Here is a 24,402-nt window from a genome sequence, read left to right as displayed (position 1 = left end):
CATAAACAAGAAGAGAGAATGGTATCAAGAGCTCTTCTCTTCCTTTATCCCATGTATCTATCATCCAGCTTCTAACAATATCAAATTGTGACCAATCCTACTTCATCAGTCCAACTTCATCAGTCCATCAAATCACTCCTTGCCTCCACTGCATTATTTTGAAACAAATTTTTCTAATTCTTTCTTTTCAGTGTACTGTTCAAACCTGAAGTCCGATAGAATAAAACAAGAAAAGCAGAGCAGGAACTAAAGATAATTGGGAAGCAGTCTACATGCAGAAGATGTTTATGTTTTCTTGCTCTTTATGGTTGTCTCATCTGCACTTAATTTGACTACAGAATTCTTTAGCAACTTGTCTACTAAGCTTAGTTTACATAGAAGCATTACATTTTCTAGACTCATGTTCAGTCAATTATATATTTAATTAAATTATATAATTAATAAAACTGGATCAGGGTTAAACAGTTTTAGAGATACTACAACTCACTCTTGGTAAGCATACAACTCATTTGTTGGAGCAAAAGTACTTGGACATGTTAAAAAGGATCCAACTAGCCACAAACACTGAGCTTACCAATACTAAGTGTGTACCTAGTCAAAATGTTCTCTAGAAAGAGTGAAATGTATCAGGTAATTGGAGGTTAGTTAAGAGATCCTCTGCTGATTATAATTATAGTGGGTGAAAGAAGCAGATAGTTCATTCCCAATTAAATTTTTCATCTTGCATTGATAGCAGGACTTCAGCAACCTATAAACAAAATTATTTTTTCTTCATTTTAAATGAAAGTTTTAAAAAATTATTTCTATTGACGAATCTTCACATGCATACAGATCATACATGGTGTCCAATCAATGGCTAACAATATCATTACATAGTTTCGTATTTGTCACCGTGATCATTTTTAGAATATTTGCATCACTCCAGAAAAAGAAATAAAAGGAAAAAACTCATGCATCCCATACTCCTTACCTCTCCCTCTCATTCATTGACCACTAGTATTTCCATTTACCCAATTTATTTTACACCTTATTCCCTCTACTATTTATTTATTTTTTTAACCACATTTTTTAACTCATCTGTCCATACCCTGGATAAAAAGAGCATCAAACATAAGGTTTTCACAATCACATAGTCACATTGTAAAAGCTATATCGTTATACAATCATGTTCAAGAATCAAGGTTACTGGAACACAGTTCAGCAGTTTCAGGTACTTCCCTCCAGCCACTCCAATACTTCAATGAAATTAAAAAATATTTTGGCATCGAGAAGTCAAAGAAATATTGTAGGTTTCATTTGTATGGTCTATGGTGAAGAAAACAACATGAAAGAGCAGGTTTTATATTAAACAAGAGTTTTAGCATTTTAATGTATGAGGCTTTTTTTTTTTTCTTCAAGTTTTTTACAGGTTGGTGGATAATGATTGATGCAGCTGTGGTATATCCTAAGCCAGAACAGTTGAACCATGCCTTTCACACATGTGGTGTGTTTTCCACATTGGCTTTCTTCATGTAAGTGTGGAGGTATTCTCAATTGAAGATCATTTTTCTGAAAATATTTTTTCCTTGAAGTTCATTGCTATCTTGGGTAATTTTTCAATTTAATTGATGGATTCTTCATTAATGTGAGAAATATGTTGATGTGCCCATTTTATTAAGAATTTTTATCAAGAATAGATGTGTAATTTATATATCTTCTTAGTATCTATAAAAATCATAAGAATTTTCTCCTTTTATTTGTCAATATAATAAATTATTTTAGCAGTTCAAGATAAACTTTTTCAGATTTTTTTTACATTGCCTTTTTTTTTAATTAGAGAAATTGTGGGTTTGTAGACCAATCATACATAAAATACAGGTTTCCCATACATCATATCACCCTAACACCTTTTGTGGAAGGTTTGTTGCAATTGATAGTAGCACTTTTTGTAATTGTACTATTTTTTAAACAGTTTTGTTACAATTGATGAAAGATTATTAAAATGATACTATTAGCTATCATCCATAATTTACATTAAGTGTATTTTTCCCTATTTTCTACCCTATTAACACCTTGTATTAGTGTCATATATTTGTTATAATTCGTGAAAGAACATTCTTATACATGTACTATTAACTATAACTCATCATCTGCAAGAGGATTCACTGTGTTATAAAATCCTTTGCTTTATCTTTTCTTTTTCTTTTTTTTTTTTGCATGGGCAGGCACCTAGAATCAAACCTGGGTCTCTGGCATGGCAGGCGAGAACTCTGCCTGCTGAGCCACTATGTCTGCCCTCTTTCAATTTTTGTTCTAGCAACATACACGACCTAAAGTTTACCCTTTTAACTGCATTATCCTAAAATAATTCAGTGCTGTTAACCACACTCACAATGTGTTACCATTACCACCATCCATTTCCAAACCTTTGCAGTCAACCTTAATAGAATTGTGCACAAATTTAGCATCAGCTTGCCATTCTCTAGCTCCAGTCTATCCTCAGGTAACCTATATTCTAGTTTCTTCTAACTCTGAGTTCACTTATTATCAGCAAGATCATACAATATTTGTCCTTTTTTGTCTGACTTAGTTCATTCAGTATAATATGCTCAAGAGTTGTCTATGTTGTTGCATACTTCATTCTTTTTACAGCTGAATGATATTCTGTTGCAATAGAATAATTCTGTTCTTCTGGGTATATACCACATTTGTTTATCCATTCATCTGTTGTTGAACACTTCGGTTGCTTCCAACTTTTGACAATTGTGAATAATGCCACAGTGAACATCAGTGTGAAAATATCTGTTTGAGTCCTTGCTTTCAGTTCTTCTTGGTATATACTCTAGTAGTGGGATTGCCAAGTCATATTGTAATTCTATTTTTAGCTCCTGAGGAACTACTAAACTGTCTTCCACAGTGCCTGTACCATTATTTATTTATTTATTTCAAAATTCAATCCCTTGATGCCAGGTCCTGGCTCATCCTGGGCTTTCTGTCTCACGTTGCCAGGGAGATTTACATACCTGGGAGTCGTGTCCCATGTAGTGAGGGAGGGCTATGAGCTCACCTGCCATGTTGGGTTAGAGGACACAACTGAGTAACTAAAGAGGTTATCTTAGGGTGACTCTTAGGCCCAATTTTAAGTAGGCCTAGTTTATCCTTTGCAGGAATAAGTCCCACAGAGGCGAACCCTAAGATTGAGGGCTTGGCCTGTTAACTTGATTTTTACCACTGCTTGTGAGACTATCAAATTCTCTAAATGGTAAGGTTGAATATTTGCTCCTTTCTTCCCAGTACCTCAAAGGGACCTTGCAAATACTTCTTTATTCACTGTTCAAATTACTCTGGGATATATTGGGGCATCATACTAACCTGGACAAACCAACAAAGTCTCACGCCCTATTCAAAATTCCATGTACTTATGGTGTGCAACTAAACTGACCATACAAGTTAAATTAGGAAATGCACTACCCAAAATACAAGTTTTTCACCAAATAAATCACTTGACCTCTCCCTTTGGTTTGAGACTTTTTTTGTGACCTAACCTGTGGTCTCTCCTGGAGACTTTTTTGTGACCTAACCTGTGGTCTATCCTGGAGAATGATCCATGTGCACTTCAAAAGAATGTCTAACCTACAGTTTTGGAAGGCAATGTTCTGTAAATGTTTGTTAAGTCTGCTATGTTTCTCTTTATACTTTCAAAAAAATTTGTGTTTCAAATTCCACAAATATGATTCACTATTAGAAAATCTAGAAATGCAGCATATTTCTTTTAAATCTAAATTGCCACTGATTTTCAAATGCATCAGTAATTTTTATACTTCCAAGAAGGAAAACAATGTATTTTTACCATGGAGTATTATTTTTTTAAATACACTTTGATTCTGTATACTACTATTTAGGGGGAAATGAGGGAAGGTTTGGCCTTAGTATTTACAAATGAGAGTGGTCAGGGACTTTTCTTTTTTTTATTAAATCATGTCATTTACCTTACTTGAATAAAAAAGGCTTTGGGATGTTTGTATGGATGTCTTTTAACCAATTTTAAAAGTATGTTAAATGTTAAGGTTATATAATTTCTTTATATTTTCAGGAGTTAAAAAGTTTACAGTATGGAAAATGCAACTGCTTATATCCATTCAGGCTACTAAGAAGTAGAAGCAATTCCTGGTACTTATCAATGAATTTGCTTTAATAGAAATGAAAGGAGAAGCTGAATAAAGTGGGCCTTTTATTTTACAGAGACCAAATTTTGTCTGAGTTTGAAAAAACGGATAAGAGAAAATCACTTGACCTTTTAACACTAAGGGGTACTTTAACTCTTGATTATGAGAACCTTAAAATGAGATAACTAACACTGATTAATTAATATTTAAATGTAAAATAGACAAATCAGAAAATTGGCACCTCTTTTATAATTTCTGAAGATAGGTAATAGTAATCTCTTAAAATAAGTGTGTCTTCTGGGTATACTTTAGGAAAAATAAGGTATGTAGCATTTGTATCCACTGAATTTTAAAAGATTTTTAAGCTATTCAGATATAGACTTTAGTTAGGAAATAATCTGTTTTCCCTTCCAAGTGATATGTAAATATCCATGAATATTTTTAAAATGTGAAAGTTCATTGGGTGATTTTGTTCTGTTGTAGGATAAATGCTGTGTCGAATGCTCAGGTGCGAGGTGACAGCTATGAGAGCGGCTGTTTAGGAAGAACAGGTAAAGGCACTCTGAGCTGCTAAAATATGCTGGCAAAACAGTGATTTATCAAAGGGGGGGAAAGCCTCTCTTGTGAGTATTTATTCAGGATAGGTGATAATAGAATTGTTTTCATGTAACTTAAACCCTTTACTTTAAAAAGTTAAAGTTATTCCAGAAGTTAATATTTTTGTCATATCATACTGTCCATAGTTTATAGAAATGATTTTATTATTCAGAATCAGTGGGTCTTAGACTTCGGGTTTCTCTTCCAGTGCTAGTGATGAATTTATTCCCATCCTGAATGTTATATAAGTGATTAACTACAGCAAAGTAATGGGCCCATTAAGCAGTCAGAGCTAAGGCTACAGGGCTTTTCATTTCTGATCACCTGAACACTCACACACTGTAGCAAAATCATTCAGAAGACACATGTTATTTGCTTAAATATATATATTTTTTTGTAGTTTAAATTCTTTTGAATTGTCACCCAATAATATTTTTCTTTTTATTTAAGTTGTAACAAATTCTCTTAGAAATCTGTGTTTTGTTTTCAGTGGAGTTTCAGTGTCCTATGTAAAAGGGCCGATGTAGAAGTCATATTTCCAACTTTCAAAGACTAGGGCAGGTGTTTTGTTTTTATAAGTGAAAATTTAGAGATGTGGGTGAGGAATTTTGAAGGATGAGTAAGAAAAATAGTGAATATGTATAGAATGTTTCTTGTGTGCCAGGAGCTGTCCTGAGGGCTTTCCACATATTAACTTTAGTCATCATAATAGACCTATGAGGTAAGCACTCTTACCGTCCCCATTTTTAGATGAAGGAATTAAGGAACAGGGAGCTAAAATAGCTTGTCCAGTGTCACAAAGCAATTAAGTAGTGGAACCAGGATTTGAAGACAGTCTGGCTCCAAAGCCCATGCTTTTAATCATTATGCTTTGTTTTTGGTCTAGAATCATTTTGTGTCTTTAGTTTAGTACCATAATATTTTTCCTTTTGTCAGCTTAGTTGAATATAATTTATGTACAACAAAAGTTACCAATTTAAAGCATACAATTTAATGAGTTTTGACAGGTGTATACAGTTATGTAACTATCACTACAATTATATAGAACATTTACATTACCCTCAAAAGTTCCTTCATAACCCTTTGCAGTTAATTCCCTTCCCTCTCACCTCCGACTCACTGTTGATCTGCTTTCTGTCACTATAGCATTGCCTTTTCTAGAATTTCACATAAATGAAAATCGTAGAGTAAGTATCATAACATTTTAAACCAAATAAAGGAGCTGTGAAAAGCTTAGTTTTCTTTCTACCTCATCAGTGCTAAATACTGATGTAACTTTTTTTATTTTGATGAGGGGCAAATGAAGTATATTTTTACTTTTTAAGTGCCTATTTTTAACACCAGCCCTCCCTTTAAACAATCAAGAGTTTACTGAACCAGTAGATGAAAGTCATATTCGCAAAAAAGGGACTACAAACTTGGCACTGCCGTAGATGTTGAGGAAAAACAGTTAAACAGATAAACAAATTAAATCCTCCAACATCAGTGCAGTGGAATCAGAAAAAACAAGAATATGTGTTTTGATTGGAAATTAAAAATTGATCTGTCATTTTGGGAAGATGGCCAAATGGAGTAGCTCAAGATTAGCCCCGCTCCACAGAAAAGTTTGAGAAGGGACAGGAGGGCGACTGAGGTGGCAGCTCAGGAGTGTGGCTGATCTGGGAGAGCCTTCTGCACTTCATGGGGCAGCACTCGTTTCAGAGGCCAAGGAACTGAGAAGCAGAGGGCTGGAGCTTAGAACGTAGGTGCGGAGCCCATGGGAGTGCACAGATGGGAGCCCAGGACTAGGAAGTAAGCCAGGCCATGTTCCTTGGGTGTGCTCCCCTCACCAGTGCAGCCCTGTGACCGGTGGCTTGCCCCACACCCCACACACACGAACCCATCAACCGTTCCCATTCCCCGCGCTCCAGGCTCCCCACCCCACCGTCCTGCAAAGCATGTACCTGCCCCACAACCCTATCCTAAGTGCAGCCCAACCCAGCTCTCCTGAACCCCTCCTGAGCACACCTCCTCCTCCCTGTTCTCTGCAAGCTGTTACCAGTGCATAAAGGCTGTGGGCATTAACCTCCATACCTAGGCTACCCCCACCCTCCTGCCCATACTGTCACACAGCCTCACCCCGTCCCCCCCCGACCTCTGAGCACTGGTTTGTGGCATTCGTAGGCCCATGGATGCGCACAGGCCCCCAATCATGTCATTCAGCTCTGAGAACCGCACATTGCAGCAGTCATAGAACTGCGCATGCGCACAGCCCTTAACCACACTCCCAGCTCTGAGAAAGTACTGACCTGTGCAGCCAGGTCACATCTGCCTCTAACCCATGAAGGCATAACTCCAATCTGCTGCCACAGCTCTGTGCATGCATGCAAAGGGCCTCGTGCCCTAGACCAGTGCACACCAGGGTTGTGCACACCAGGGTTACACCCTACAGACCGGTGCACCCACACAGCTACATCCTCCCTGGCCACGGGGCACCCATGTTCACAAGTATCAGCATAACATCCTCAGCCTGCACCTGTACCTGCCCTGAAACAAATCACCGCACTGAGTGCCCCACCCCGTACCCAACTCCCTGCTGTACAACCATCGTGCAAACATAAAACCTTAACCTACTGAAAGAAATCAGCTCCCAAAGTAAATCAATCAAGATATTTACATGCTATGAAGACAGCAGAAGATCATTAAGCATATCACAATGCAGACAGATATAGCCCTGCCTAATGACCAAATTAAAACACCAGAGGAGACACAGACATTGGAACAACTAATCAAAAACTGTTCATACAATGCTACTTAATAAAATAAGTGGTGTGGAAAATGACATAAAGGAGATGAAGAAGACAGCAGAAGAGCATAAAGAGGAATCTGAAAGGATAAACAGAAAAATAACATATATCAGAGAGATTAAAGACTCTGTTAACCAAATAAAAAACATAGTAAAGGCACACAGTACAAGATTTAAAGAGACTAAAGAAAGAATAAATGATATAGAGGACAGGATATCTGACTTCAAAGACTCAAAACAGCAAATGGCAAAAAAGATGGAAAAAATTGAATGGGAACTCAGGGAAATGATAACCAAAACAAAGCACATAAATATAAGAATCATTGATGTCCCAGAAGGAAAAGAGAGGATTAAAGGGCTAGGAAGAAAGGGTGAGGGTATAATTGGGAAAAACTTCCCAATCCTCATAAAAGACAGAAATCTAAAAGTCAAGCCCAACGAACTCCAAACAGAATAAATCCAAATAGGCCTTCCCCAAGGCACATACTAATCAGTGTGTCAAATGTTGAAGAGAAGCAGAAAATCCTGAAAGCAGCAAGAGAAAAACAACCTATTACATACAAGGGAAGCCAAATAAGACTGAGTTCAGACTTCTCAACTAGCACCCTGGAGGCGAGAAGGCAGTGGTATGATATATTCAAGATCCTGAAAAAAGAAGGACTTCCAGCCAGGAATTCTGTACCAGCCAAATTGTCCTTCAAAACTGAGGGAGAGGTTAAAGTTTTCACAGACAAAGAAGTCCAGAAAGAATTTGTCAACAAGAGACCAGCCCTTCAAGAAATACTAAAAAGAGTTCTGCCAGCTGAAAAAAAAAAAACACAGGAGAGGGAGGTCTGGAGGAGGGTACAGAACTGAAGAGTACCACTAAGGGTAATTTAAAGAATACAAAGAGAAGGAGGGAAAAGAATATATAGATTTGACAAATAAAATAAAAAAGATAGTGGAATCAAGAAATGCCTTTTCAGTATTAACTTTGAATGTTAACAGACTAAATTTACCAATTAAAAGAAACAGATTGGCAGAATGGATTAAGAAACATAATCCAGCTATATGCTACTTACAAGAGGCTCATCTTAGACACAAGGATACAAATAGATTGAAAGTGAAAAATGGAAAAAGATTTTCCACGCAAGTTTTAATCAAAAGAAAGCAGGAGTAGCTATACTAATATCAGAGAAAGTAGACTTTAAATGTAAAGATATCATGAGAGACAAAGAAGGACTCTATATACTAATTAAAGGGTCAGTTCACCAATAAGAGATAGCAATCATAAATGTTTATGCTCCCGATCAATGTGCCCCAAAGTACATGAGACAGACATTGGCAAAACTGAAAGGGGCAATAGATATTTCAACAATAATAGTAGGAGACTTAAATACACCATCTATAGATAGAACAACCAGACAGAAGATCAACAAGGAAATAGAGAAGTTAAATAGCTTGATAAATGAATATGACCTAACAGACATATATAGGTCCTTGCACACAAAAGCACAAGGATACACCTTCTTCTCTAGTGCTCATGGAACATTCTCTAGGATAGATCATATGCTGGGGCACAAAACAGGTCTTTATAAATTTAGAAACATTGAAATTATTCAAAGCACTTTCTTTGATCACAATGGGATAAAGCTTGATCTCAGTAACCGCCGTAGTACAAGTACATTCACAAATATATGGAGATTAAACAACACACTCTTAAACAACCTGTGGGTCAAAGAAATTGCTAGAGAAATCAGTAGCTATCTGGAGATGAATGAAAATGAGACTACAACTTATCAGAACTTATGGGATACGGCAAAGGCTGTGCCGAGAGGGAAATTTATTGCCCTGAATGCTATATTAAAAAACAAGAAAGAGCAAAAATCAAGGGCTTAACAGCACACCTGGAGGAACTTGAGAAAGAACAGCAAACTAACCCCAAAGCAAATAGAAGAAGAGAAATAACGATTAAAACAGAGTTGAATGAGAGAACAAAAGAACAATAGAAGGAATTATTAAAACCAAAAGTTGATTCTTTGAGAAAATCAATAAAATTGGTGGGCCGCTAGCAAGACCGACAAAGGAAAAAAGAGAGAGGATGCAAATAAAATCAGAAATGAGAAGGGGTGTATTACCACAGGCCCTGAAGAAATAAAAGAAATCATAAGAGTATACTATGTATAACTATATGCCAACAAACTACACAACTTAGATGAAATGGACAAATTCTTGCAGACGCACAAACAAGGTACACTGATTCAGAAGGAAATAGATGATTTCAACAAACCAATCACAAGTAGATTCAATCATTCATCAAAAATCTTCCTATGGAAGACAGATTTTGGGGTGTTAGGCAGTCTATTCTCCTGCAACACATGTAATAATAAACTTTTACTCTCTTGGAAACCCCGGTGTCTCAGGAATTGGTAATTGTGTATGTTGGGCAGAAAAACCGAGAGCCTTTGTCTGGTAACAATTTGGTGACACAGATGGGATGAATGCCTAAATCTCTGGAGCCCCAGCAGAGCAGGTGAGCAAGATAACAGCGCATTTTGTGAACGTTGGAGTTTCTCTGTTCGGCCAGCATTCTAGAGACGTTGGGCTCTTTAAGAAAGCCTCAAAGAGAGAAACCATTTCCAGATCCAAGCCCCAGGACCTCTGACTAGAATTGGAGACATAGTCTGTGAATGAAGGGGAATCACCAGGAGTCCAGGCACAAGAAGCAGGTCCAACACATTCAAAGTAAAAATTTGTCTCCCAGATCCTCCTCTGAGAAGGGTGTTGCCCAAAGCATCATTTACCTGAAAACTGAAGTTCTGAAGTCAAGCCTATAGATGACTTCAGACCTGGTCAGCAGTGTTAAATACCTCCTCATGAGAGACATGAATACAGAATGACCCAATTAGACTGTTTTCAAATTTTAGAAACTGCAATAACAGAAGCTTATGGTTTAATAAGTTAATGGGTCATAATGTTATCAGACTTCCATCTGACAGCCTGACATGATTTTTGAATTAGAATCTCCAAGCTTGTCCCTATAAACTGTCTGTTTCACAAATATTCCCTGGTTTGATTCACAGCAGAGTTCTAAATGAAATTTTGATCCCAGCAAACTTTTACTATCAGCCAGTGAGACAAGTTAGATGGGAGGGTCCTCAGGTCATGTGACAATCATCTGCTCTTTCTCAAGATTGCCATAACAAGGTACCACAAATGGAGTAACTTAGAACAAGTCAAAATTGATATCTCACTGTATTGGGGGCCAGAAGACTGACATCATGTTGTTGGCAGGACCATGCTTCCCTGAAGCCTATAAGAGAGCACCCTTCGTTCTCTCTTTTTCCTTCACGTGGATCCTAGTATTTCTTGTCTTTTGACAAGTCCAATCTAAGCCTCTGAATTCAAGTTACAGTGTCTCCTCTGTGTCAGTGTCTCTATTTCTTCTCTTGTTTGAATAGTGATACCAGACATGTTGAGTGTGATCGTTATGTTCTGGTGTCCATTCAGCCAAATGATGATGTTCAGATGTTTCATTTGTTAAATACTTGTCTGACTGTTGCTACAAGGATATTTCATGGCTTTTTAATAAACTGGAAGGTTGGTGTTTAAAAAAAAAAAAAATCTTCCTGTGAAGAAAAGCCCAGAACTAGGTGACTTCACAAGGAAATTTTATCAGACATTCCAAAAAGAACTAACACCAGTCCTGCTCAAACTTTTCCCAAAAATTGGGGAAGAAAGAACCCTACCTAACCCATTTTATGAAGCTAATATCATTTTTTTTTTTTTAACATGGGCAGGCAGGCACCAGGAATCGAACCCAGGTCCTCTGGCATTGCAGGCAAGCATTCTTGCCTGCTTAGCCACCGTGGCCCGCCCGCTAATATCATTTTAATATCAGAATCGGGTAAAGATACTCTAAGAAAGGAAAACTATAGGCCAGTCTCCCTCGTGAACATAGATGCAAAAATTCTCAATAAAATGTTAGGAAGTTGAATCCAACAGCACATTAAAAGAATTATACACCATGACCAAGTGGGGTTTATATCAGGAATGCAAGAATGGTTCAACACAAGAAAACTTAATTAATGTAATACAGCACATTAACAAATCAAAAGGGAAAAATCACATGATCATCTCAATTGATGCTGAAAAAGCACTTGACAAAATTCAGCATCCTTTTCTGATAAAAACACTCCAGAAGGTAAGAATCAAGGTAACTACCTCAATATGATAAAGGTATGAATACATGAAAAACTGATAGCATCATACTCAATGAAGAGAGACTGAAAGCTTTCCCTCTAAGATCAGGAACAAGACAAGGATGCCCACTAACACCACTGTTAATCAACACTTTGCTAGAAGTTCTAGCTAGAGCAATCAGGCAGGACAAAGAAACAAAAGGCATGCAAATTGGAAAGGAAGAAGTAAGATGCTCATTATTTGCAGATGATATGCTACTGTGCTTGGAAGATCCTGAGAAATCTACAGCAAAGTTGCTTGAGCTAATAAACAAATTCAGCAAGGTGGTGGGATATAAAATCAATGTGCAAAAACCAGTAACATTTCTATACACAAGCAATGACCTAGCTGAGGAGTCAGTTAAGGAAAAAATTCTATTCAAAATAGCAACTAAAAGAACCAAGTACTTCGAATGAACTTAACTAGGGACATAAAGGACTCATACACAGAATACTATAAAACATTGTTAAAAGAAATCAAAGGAAATCTAAATAGGTGGAAACATACTCCTTGCTCAAGGACTGGAAGGCTAAATATATTTAAGGTGTCGGTTCTCCCCAAATTGATATACACATGCAACATAGTCCAATCAAAATTCCACCAACCTACTTTGAAGATTTGGAAAAGCTAATACCAAATTCATCTGGAAGGGAAAGGGACCCTGAGTAGCTAAAAGCATCCTAAGAAAAAAGAACGAAATGGAAGGATGAACACTCCCTGACTTTAAAACCTATTATAAAGCCACAGTGGTCAAAACAGCATGGTACTGGCACAAAGATAGAAACACTGACCAATGGAATTGAATTGAGAGTGTAGGAATAGACCACCAAATCTTGGCCAACTGATTTTTTTAAAATAAGTTTTTATTAATTAAAAAAATTACAAGAAAGAAATGCAAACATCCTTAATATATGCTCATTCCGTTCTACATATATAATCAGTAATTCACAGTACCGTCACATAGTTGCATATTCATCATCATGATCATTTCTTAGAACATTTGCATCAATTCAGAAAAAGAAATAAGACAACAGAAAAAGAAAAAAAAATTTACATAGCGTACCCTTTACCCCTCCCTTTCATTGATTACTAGCATTTCAAACTGAATTTATTTTAACATTTGTTCCCCCTATTATTTATTTTTATTCCATATGTTCTACTCGTCTGTTGACAAGGTAGATAAAAGGAGCATCAGACACAAGGTTTTCACAATCACACAGTCACATTGTGAAAGCTATATCATTATATCATCATCAAGAAACGTGGCTACTGGAACACAGCTCTACATTTTCAGGCAGTTCCCTCCAGTCTCTCCATTACATCTTGGATAACAAGATGATATCTACTTAATGCATAAGAATAACCTCCATGATAACCTCTCGACTCTGTTTGGAATCTCTCAGCCATTGACACTTTATTTTGTCTCATTTCACTCTTCCCCCTTTTGGTCGAGAAGGTTTTCTCAATCCCTTGATGCTGGGTCTCAGCTCATTCTAGAGTTTTTCTCAATCCCTTGAAGTTGAGTCTCAGCTCATGCTAGGATTTCTGTCCCACATTGCCAGGAAGGTTCACACCCCTGGGAGTTATGTCCCATGCAGACAGGGGGATAGTGGTGAGTTTGCTTGTTGTATTGGCTGGAGACAGAGGCCACATCTGAGCAACAAAAGAGGTTCTCTTGGGGGTGACTCTTTGGCCTAATTTTAAGTAGGCTTGACCTATCCCTTGTGGGTTATTTCATGTGAACAAACCCCAAGACTTGGGGCTCAGCCTATATCTTTGGTTGTCCGCACTGCTTGTGAGAATATCAGCAATTCAACTTGGGGAGGTTGAATTTTCCCTCAGTCTCACCATTCCCCAAAGGGGACTTTGCAAATACTTTTCCACTCACTGATCAGATTACTTGGGGATTCATCGGGGCATCACTCTGGACAAACGAATAAAATCTAATGTCCTACCCAAGGTTCCATGTACTTATGCTGTTCAACAAACTATCTACATAAGTTATATTAGGAGATGCACTAGTCAAAATGTAAATTTTGTACCAAATAAACATTTTTTTTTATTAACGGAAAGGAAAAAAAAAAATTAACACAACATTTAGAAATCATACCATTCTACATATGCACTCAGTAATTCTTAACATCATCACATAGATGCATGATCATCGTTTCTTAGTACATTTGCATCGGTTTAGAGGAACTAGCAACACAACAGAAAAAGATATAAAATGTTAATATAGAGAAAGAAATAAAAGTAGTAATAATAGTAAAAAAAAAAAAAACCCTATTGCTCAGATGCAGCTTCATTCAGTGTTTTAACATGATTACTTTACAATTAGGTATTATTGTGCTGTCCATTTTTGAGTTTTTGTATCTAGTCCTGTTGCACAGTCTGTATTCCTTCAGCTTCAATTACCCATTATCTTACCCTGTTTCTAACTCCTGCTGGACTCTGTTACCAGTGACATATTTCAAGCTTATTCTTGAATGTCCATTCACATCAGTGGGACCATACAGTATTTGTCCTTTAGTTTTTGGCTGGACTCACTCAGCATAATATTCTCTAAGTCCATCCATGTTATTACATGCTTCATAAGTTTATCTTGTCTTAAAGCTGCATAATATTCCATCGTATGTATATACCACAGTTTGTTTAGCCATTCTTCTGTTGATGGACATTTTGGCTGTTTCCATCTCTTTGCAATTGTAAATAACGCTGCTATAAACATTGGTGTGCAAATGTCCGTTTGTGTCTTTGCCCTTAAGTCCTTTGAGTAGATACCCAGCAATGGTATTGCTGGGTCGTATGGCAATTCTATATTCAGCTTTTTGAGGAACCGTCAAACTGCCTTCCACAGTGGTTGCACCATTTGACATTCCCACCAACAGTGGATAAGTGTGCCTCTTTCTCCGCATCCTCTCCAGCACTTGTCATTTTCTGTTTTGTTGATAATGGCCATTCTGGTGGGTGTGAGATGATATCTCATTGTGGTTTTGATTTGCATTTCTCTAATGGCCAGGGACATTGAGCATCTCTTCATGTGCCTCTTGGCCATCCGTATTTCCTCTTCTGGTAGGTGTCTGTTCAAGTCTTTTTCCCATTTTGTAATTGGGTTGGCTGTCTTTTTGTTGTTGAGTTGAAAAAGCTCTTTATAAATTCTGGATACTAGACCTTTATCTGATATGTCACTTCCAAATATTATCTCCCATTTATGTAGGCTATCTTTCTACTTTCTTGATGAAGTTCTTTGATGCACAAAAGTGTTTAATTTTGAGGAGCTCCCATTTATTTCTTTCTTTCTTCAGTGCTCTTGCTTTAGGTTTAAGGTCCATAAAACCGCCTCCAGTTGTAAGATTCATAAGATATCTCCCTACATTTTCCTCTAACTGTTTTATGGTCTTAGACCTAATGTTTAGATCTTTGATCCATTTTGAGTTAACTTTTGTATAAGGTGTGAGATACGGGTCTTCTTTCATTCTTTTACATATGGATATCCAGTTCTCTAGGCACCATTTATTGAAGAGACTGTTCTGTCCCAGGTGAGTTGGCTTGACTGCCTTACCAAAGATCAAATGTCCATAGATGAGAGGGTCTATATCTGAGCACTCTATTCGATTCCATTGGTCGATATATCTATCTTTATGCCAATACCATGCTGATTTGACCACTGTGGCTTCATAATATGCCTTAAAGTCCGGCATCGCTAGACCTCCAGCTTCGTTTTTTTTCCTCAAGATGTTTTTAGCAATTCGGGGCAACCTGCCCTTCCAGATAAGTTTGCTTATTGGTTTTTCTAATTCTGAAAAATAAGTTGTTGGGATTTTGATTGGTATTGCATTGAATCTGTAGATGAGTTTAGGTAGGATTGACATCTTAATTATATTTAGTCTTCCAATCCATGAACACGGTATGCCCTTCCATCTATTTAGGTCTTCTGTGATTTCTTTTAGCAGTTTTTTGTAGTTTTCTTTATATAGGTTTTTTGTCTCTTTGGTTAAATTTATTCCTAGGTATTTTATTCTTTTAATTGCGATTGTAAATGAAATTCGTTTCTTGATTTCCGCCTCAGCTTGTTCATTACTAGTGTATAGAAAAGCTACAGATTTTTGAATGTTGATCTTGTAGCCTGCTACTTTGCTGTACTCATTTATTAGCTCTAGTAATTTTGTTGTGGATTTTTCTGGGTTTTCTACGTATAGTATCATATCGTCTGCAAATAGTGATAGTTTTACTTCTTCCTTTCCAATTTTGATGCCTTGTATTTCTTTTTCTTGTCTAATTGCTCTGGCTAGAACCTTCAACACGATGTTGAATAATAGTGGTGATAATGGACATCCTTGTCTTGTTCCTGATCTTAGGGGGAAAGTTTTCAATTTTTCCCCATTGAGGATGATAATAGCTGTGGGTTTTTCATATATTCCCTCTATCATTTTAAGGAAGTTCCCTTGTATTCCTATCCTTTGAAGTGTTTTCAATAGGAAAGGATGTTGAATCTTGTCAAATGCCTTCTCTGCATCAATTGAGATGATCATGTGATTTTTCTGCTTTGATAGTTGATGTGGTGTATTACATTAATTGATTTTCTTATGTTGAACCATCCTTGCATACCTGGGATGAATCCTACTTGGTCATGATGTATAATTGTTTTAATGTGTTGTTGGATACGATTTGCTAGAATTTTATTGAGGATTTTTGCATCTATATTCATTAGAGAGATTGGTCTGTAGTTTTCTTTTTTTGTAATATCTTTGCCTGGTTTTGGTATGAGGGTGATGTTGGCTTCATAGAATGAATTAGGTAGTTTTCACTCCACTTCGATTATTTTGAAGAGTTTGAGGAGAGTTGGTACTAATTCTTTCTGGAATGTTTGATAGAATTCACATGTGAAGCTGTCTGGTCCTGGACTTTTCTTTTTAGGGAGCTTTTGAATGACTAATTCAATCTCTTTACTTGTGATTGGTTTGTTGAGGTCATCTATTTCTTCTTGAATCAAAGTTGGTTGTTCATGTCTTTCCAGGAACCTGTCCATTTCATCTAAATTGTTGTATTTATTAGCGTAAAGTTGTTCATAGTATCCTGTTATTACCTCCTTTATTTCTGTGAGGTCAGTAGTTATGTCTCCTCTTCCATTTCTGATCTTATTTATTTGCATCCTCTCTCTTCTTCTTTTTGTCAATCTTGCTATGGGCCCATCAATCTTATTGATTTTCTCATAGAGCCAACTTCTGGTCTTATTGATTTTCTCTATTGTTTTCAATTTCATTTATTTCTGCTCTAATCTTTGTTATTTCTTTCCTTTTGCTTGCTTTGGGATTAGTTTGCTGTTCCTCTCCAGTTCTTCCAAGTGGACAGTTAATTCCTGCATTTTTGCCTTTTCTTCTTTTCTGATATAGGCATTTAGGGCAATAAATTTCCCTCTTAGCACTGCCTTTGCTGCGTCCCATAAGTTTTGATATGTTGTGTTTTCATTTTCATTCGCCTCTAGGTATTTACTAATTTCTCTTGCAATTTCTTCTTTGACCCACTTGTTGTTTAAGAGTGTGTTGTTGAGCCTCCACGTATTTGTGAATTTTCTGGCACTCCGCCTATTATTGATTTCCAACTTCATTCCTTTATGATCCGAGAAAGTGTTGTGTATGATTTCAATCTTTTTAAATTTGTGAAGACTTGCTTTGTGACCCAGCATATGGTCTATCTTTGAGAATGATCCATGAGCACTTGAAAAAAAGGTGTATCCTGCTGTTGTGGGATGTAATGTCCTATAAATGTCTGTTAAGTGAAGCTCATTTATAGTAATATTCAGATTCTCTGTTTCTTTATTGATCCTCTGTCTAGATGTTCTGTCCATTGATGAGAGTGGTGAATTGAAGTCTCCAACTATTATGGTATATGTGTCTATTTCCCTTTTCAATGTTTGCAGTGTATTCCTCACGTATTTTGGGGCATTCTGGTTCGGTGCATAAATATTTATGATTGTTATGTCTTCTTGTTTAATTGTTCCTTTTATTAGTATATAGTGTCCTTCTTTGTCTCTTTTAACTGTTTTACATTTGAAGTCTAATTTGTTGGATATTAGTATAGCCACTCCTGCTCTTTTCTGGTTGTTATTTGCATGAAATATCTTTTCCCAACCTTTCACTTTCAACCTATATTTATCTTTGGGTCTAAGATGTGTTTCCTGTAGACAGCATATAGAAGGATCCTGTTTTTTAATCCATTCTGCCAGTCTATGTCTTTTGATTGGGGAATTCAGTCCATTAACATTTAGAGTTATTACTATTTGGATAATATTTTCCTCTACCATTTTGCCATTTGTATTATATATATCATATCTGACTTTCCTTCTTTCTACACTCTTCTCCATGCCTCTCTCTTCTGTCTTTTTGTATCTGACTCTAGTGCTCCCTTTAGTATTTCTTGCAGAGCTGGTCTCTTGGTCACAAATTCTCTTAGTGACTTTTTGTCTGAGAATGTTTTAATTTCTCCCTCATTTTTGAAGGACAATTTTGCTGGATATAGGAGTCTTGGTTGGCAGTTTTTCTCTTTTAGTAATTTAAATATATCATCCCACTGTCTTCTAGCTTCCATGGTTTCTGCTGAGAAATCTACGCATAGTCTTATTGGGTTTCCCTTGTATATGATGGATTGCTTCTCTCTTGCTGCTTTCAAGATCCTCTCTTTCTCTTTGACCTCTGACATTCTAACTAGTACGTGTCTTGGGGAACGCCTATTTGGGTCTAATCTCTTTAGGGTGCGCTGCAGTTCTTGAATCTGTAATTTTAGGTCTTTCATAAGAGTTGGGAAATTTTCAGTGATAATTTCTTCCATTAGTTTTTCTCCTTTTCCCTTCTCTTCTCCTTCTGGGATACCCACAACACGTCTATTTGTGTGGTTCATATTGTCCTTGAGTTCCCTGATACCCTGTTCAAATTTTTCCATTCTTTTCCGGATAGTTTTTGTTTCTTTTTGGAATTCAGATGTTCCATCCTCCAAATCACTAATTCTATCTTCTGTCTCTTTAAATCTATCATTGTAGGTATCCATTGTTTTTTCTATCTTTTCTACTTTATCCTTCACTTCCATAAGCTCTGTGATTTGTTTTTCCAGTTTTTCTGTTTCTTCTTTTTGATCAGCCCATGTCTTCTTCATGTCCTCCCTCAATTTATCGATTTTGTTTTTGAAGAGTTTTTCCATTTCTGTTCGTATATTCAGCATTATTTGTTTCAGCTCCTGTACGTCATTTGAACTATTGGTTTGTTCCTGTGACTGGGCCATATTTTCAGTTTTCTGAGCGTGATCCGTTATCTTCTGCTGGCGCCTGGGCATTTAGTCAGATTTCCCTGGGTGATGGACCCCACAGGTTGAGCGATTTTTCTGTGAAATCTCTAGGTTCTGTTTTTCTTATCCTGCCCAGTAGGTGGCGCTCGTGGCACACGTTTGTCTACGGGTTCCACTGTGAAAGTTGCTGTGGGTCCTTTAACTCTGGAAAACTCTCACCGTAGGGGAGGTTCGGCAGCCGAAGCGTCTTGGAAGAGTGCCAGCCGGCCCTGGGGTCCGAACACGGGGAGGGTCGCCGGCCGCCGCAGCACGGGAGAGCGCCCGACCGAATTTCCTAGTCGACCCGGGGCGCCAAGCGTGGCGGGAGGGCGCCAGCTGTCGCAGCCCGGGAGAGTGCACTGTTCCCAGCCGGACCGGGGAGTCACGTGTTTGGAAGGGACCCCCCAGTCACCGTTCTCCGCAGTCTGGGGATTTCTGACCCAACTCTCTCAGTTGGTCCGGGGGGCCTCGCGTGGTGGGGGCGCCAGGCGCCGCGGTCCAAGGGGACCGCCTGCCCAATTCTGCCAGCTGGCCTGGGAAGGAGGAAGGAAGGGACTCCGGCCGCTTGCCGTCCCACCCGGGAAAGCCTGCGCCCCTCGGTGATCTCACCGGAGCTGATTCTCCTAGACAGTCAGCCGTTCCAGGATGGTGTACGCCGTCCCTTTGATGTCCGTCGTGGCTCCGGGAGCTGCTCTGTATTGTCTCCACTCCCCCAGTAGCTGTTCTGGAGAAGGAAAGGTGAGGGTGGCAAGGCTGTCGAGGCCGGTGGCAGAGGAGCTGGTGAAGGCGGAAGAGGGCACAGTGGTGGTTGGAGAGCTGCTGGAGCAGGAGGGGGAAGAGGGCGGGCGGGCTGGCTGCTGCGGGGCGTGGGCGCCGCGCGCCGGGCCGGCGGACAAAGAGGAAAGAGCTAAACATTTTTTGATTTAGTCTCATACATAAGTTGGAATTTTAAAATATTAATTACCATCTATTTTCAGCACCTTGCAGTAATGACATTCCTTTTATTCTTCCTCATGCAAAAACATTTTTAAATTTGTACATTTAGTCATTATCATTATACACTCTAAGCATTTCTAGATTATACCATCTCAATCTTTATCGTCTATCTTTCTTTTTGATTTCATTTATGCCCCCAGCCCTCCTCCCTCTATCATTCTCACATTCAGCTTCATTCAATGTTTTTTTTTTTTTTTTTTTTCATATTTCAGGTGCAGCTTCATTCAGTGTTCCAACCTAGTTACTTTACACTTAGGTATTATTGTGCTGTCCATTTTTGAGTTTTTGTATCTAGTCCTGTTGCACAGTCTGTATCCCTTCAGCTCCAATTACCCATTATCTTACCCTGTTTCTAACTCCTGCTGGTCTCTGTTACCAATGATATATTCCAAGCTGATTCTCGAATGTCGGTTCACATCAGTGGGACCTTACAGTATTTGTCCTTTAGTTTTGGGCTAGACTCACTCAGCATAATGTTCTCTAGGTCCATCCATGTTATTACATGCTTCATAAGTTTAGTCTGTCTTAAAGCTGCATAATATTCCATCGTAGGTATACGCCACAGTTTGTTTAGCCACTCGTCTGTTGGTGAACATTTTGGCTGTTTCCATCTCTTTGCAATTGTAGATAATGCTGCTATAAACATTGGTGTGCAAATGTCCGTCTGTGTCTTTGCCCTTAAGTCCCTTGAGTAGACACCTAGCAGTGGTATTGCTGGGTCATAATCCATTCTGCCATTCTATGTCTTTTGATTGGGAAATTCAGTCCATTAACTTTTAGTATTATTACTGTTTGGATAATATTTTCCTCTACCATTTTGGCTTTTGTATTATATAGATCATATCTGATTTTCCTTCTTTCTACACTTTACTCCATACCTCTCTCTTCTGTCTTTTCGTATCTGACTCTAGTGCTCCCTTTAGTATTTCTTGCAGAGCTGGTCTCTTGGTCACAAATTCTCTCAGTGACTTTTTGTCTATAAATGTTTTAATTTCTCCCTCATTTTTTTTTTTTTTTTTTTTTTTTTTTTTTTTAAAGGAAAGACAGAGAGAAGGAAGGAAGGATAGAAGGAAGGAAGGAAGGAAGAAAGGGAAACATTTTTAAACATTTTCTTGTTTTTTATTGTATTCTGTTTCTCCGTTTTTGTTACATGGGCTGGGGCCGGGAATCGAACCGAGGTCCTCCGGCATAGCAGGCAAGCACTTTGCCCGCTGAGCCACCGCGGCCCTCCCTCCCTCATTTTTGAAGGACAATTTTGCTGGATATAGGAGTCTTGGTTGGCAGTTTTTCTCTTTTAGTAATTTAAATATATCATCCCACTGTCTTCTAGCTTCCATGGTTTCTGCTGAGAAATCTACACATAGTCTTATTGGGTTTCCCTTGTATGTGACAGATTGTTTTTCTCTTGCTGCTTTCAAGATCCTCTCTTTCTCTTTGACCTCTGACATTCTAACTAGTAAGTGTCTTGGAGAACGCCTATTTGGGTCTATTCTCTTTGGGGTGCGCTGCACTTCTTGATCTGCAAATTTAGGTCTTTCATAAGAGTTGGGAAATTTTCAGTGATAATTTCTTCCATTAGTTTTTCTCCTCCTTTTCCCTTCTCTTCTCCTTCTGGGACACCCACAACACGTATATTTGTGCGCTTCATATTGTCATTCAGTTCCCTGATCCCCTCCTCAAGTTTTTCCATTCTTTTCCCTATAGTTTCTGTTTCTTTTTGGAATTCAGATGTTCCATCCTCCAGTTCACTAATTGTAGCTTCTGTCTCTTTAGATCTACCATTGTAGGTATCCATTGTTTTTTCCATTTTTTCTTCTTTGTCCTTCACTCCCATAAGTTCTGTGATTTGTTTTTTCAGATTTTCTATTTCTTCTTTTTGTTCAGCCCATGTCTTCTTCATGTCCTCCCTCAATTTATTGATTTGGTTTTTGAAGAGTTTTTCCATTTCTGTTCGTATATTCAGCATTAGTTGTCTCAGCTCCTGTATCTCATTTGAACTATTGGTTTGTTCCTTTGACTGGGCCATATCTTCAATTTTCCGAGCGTCATCCATTATTTTCTGCTGGTGTCTGGGCATTTGATCAGATTTCCCTGGGTGTGGGACCCAACTGGTTGAAAGCTTTTTCTGTGAAATCTCTGGGCTCTGTTTTTCTTTTCCTGCCCAGTAGGTGGCGCTCGTGGCGCTCGTCTGTCTGCACGGCAGTCAGCCCGGGAAACCGCGCGTGGAGGCGGGGGTCGCTGGCCGCCGCGGCTTGGGAGAATGCCGGTCCTAATTGCCCAGCTGGCCCGAAACGCCAAGCGTGACGGGAGGGCCCCGCTATCCAATGTTCCCAGTCAGACCGGGGAGCCACGTGCATGGAGGGGACCCCAGTCCCCAGCCGCCCCGGCCGGGAAAACGCGCGCCCCTCGGGTATCTCACCGCAGCAGATTCTCCCTGCCCGTTCAGCTGTTCCAGAATGGGGTACGCTGTCTTTTTGGTCTCTGTGTGACTCCGGGAGCTGTTTCGTATTGTTTCTGCTTCTTTAGTTGCTTTTCTGGAGGAGGAACTAAGACCCGCGCGTCTTACTAAGCCGCCATCTTCTCCGGAAGTCTCATTCAATGTTTTAACATAATTGTATTACAGTTAGGTAGTGCTGTGCTGTCCATTTGTGAGTTTTTATATTCAGTCCTGTTGCACAATCTCCAGTTACCCAATATCTTACCCTATTTCTATGTCCTGATGGTGTCTGTTACCAATGAAATATTCCAAGTTTATTCACTATTGTCAGTTCGTATCAGTGAGATCATACAGTATTTGCCCTTCTGTTTGTGGCCATTCACACTCAGCATAATGTCAAGGTCCGTCCATGTTGTTACATACTTCATAACTTTATTCTGTCTTACAGCTGTATAATATTCCATCATATGTGTATGCCACAGTTTGTTTAGCCACCCTTCCATTGATGGACATTTTGGCTGTTTCCATCTCTTGGCAATTGCAAATAATGCTGCTATAAACATTGGTGTGCAAATGTCTGTTTGTGTCCTTGCTCTCATGTCCTTTGAGTAGAGACAGCATTTAGATGGGTCTTGTTTTTTAATCCATTCTGCCAGTCTATGTCTTTTGATTGGGGAGTTTAATCCATTAACATTTAGTGTTATTACTGCATGGGTAGTACTTTCTTCTGCTATTTTGCCTCCTGGATTTTATATGTCATATCTAATTTTCCTTCTTTTTACCTTTACTCGTAGTCTTCCTTTCCACACTCTTCTCCACATCCCTCTCTTCTGTCTTTTCGTATATGTCCCTAGTGCTCTCTTTAGTATTTCTTGCAGCGCTGGTCTCTTGGGTCACAAATTCTCTCAGTGATTTTTTTCCTCTGAAAATGTTTTAATTTCTCCCTCATTTTTGAAGGACAATTTTGCTGGATATAGAATTCTTGGTTGGCAGTTTTTCTTTTTTAGTAATTTAAATATATCATCCCACTGTCTTCTTGCCTCCATGGTTTCTGCTGAGAAATCTATGCATAGTCTTATTGGGCTCCCCTTGTACGTGATGGTTTGCTTTTCTCTTGCTGCTTTCAAGATTCTCTCTTTCTCTTTGACCTCTGACATTCTGATAAGTAAATGTCTTGGAGTACGTCTATTTGGATGTATTCTCTCTGGGGTGCGCTGCAATTCTTGGATCTGTAATTTTAAGTCTTTCATAAGAATTGGGAAATTTTTAGTGATAATTTCCTCCGTTAGTTTTTCTCCTCCTTTTCCCTTCTCTTCTCCTTCTGGGACACCCACAACACGTATTTTCGTGCACTTCATATTGTCTTTCAGTTTCCTGAGTCCTTGCTCATATTTTCCCATTTTTTCCCCTATTTTTTCTTTTTCTTACTGAATTTCAGATGTTCCATCCTCCAGTTCAGAAATCCTGTGTTCTTTCTCTTGAAATCTACCATTGTAGGTTTCCATTGTTTTTTTCATCTCTTCTACTGTGCCTTTCATTCCCATAAGTTCTGTGATTTGTTTTTTCAGACTTTTGATTTCTTCTTTTTGTTCATTCCTTCCCTTCTTTATATCCTCCCTCAGTTCATTGATTTGGTTTTTTTTTATTATTATTAATTAAAAAAATTAACACAACATTAGAAATCAATCCATTCTACATATGCAATCAGTAATTCTCAATATCATCACATAGGTGTATGGTCATCATTTCTCAGTACATATGCATCGATTTAGAGAAAGAAATAGCACGACAACAGAAAAAGAAATAAAGTGATAACACAGAGAGAAAACACAAATAAAAATAAAAAGTACAAAAATATATAAGAGAAAAAAAAAAAAAAACTATAGATCAGATGCAGCTTCATT

General features: G+C 38.2%; 1 protein-coding gene across 1 annotated transcript in view; it reads left to right on the top strand.

The window, feature by feature from the left end:
• The window catches only part of TMEM50B (transmembrane protein 50B), an 87,182-nt gene that overhangs the window by 37,382 nt on the left and 25,398 nt on the right, over positions 1 to 24,402 (top strand). The window contains exons 3-4 of the mRNA XM_077118872.1: positions 1,399 to 1,511; positions 4,629 to 4,696. Coding sequence (XP_076974987.1) covers positions 1,399 to 1,511; positions 4,629 to 4,696 — 181 coding nt within the window. The remainder of the gene's footprint in view (positions 1 to 1,398; positions 1,512 to 4,628; positions 4,697 to 24,402) is intronic.

Source organism: Tamandua tetradactyla, chromosome 10 (genome assembly GCF_023851605.1).
Source record: "Tamandua tetradactyla isolate mTamTet1 chromosome 10, mTamTet1.pri, whole genome shotgun sequence".
Lineage (NCBI taxonomy): Eukaryota > Metazoa > Chordata > Mammalia > Pilosa > Myrmecophagidae > Tamandua > Tamandua tetradactyla.
This window is presented reverse-complemented; position numbering and strand designations above follow the sequence as displayed.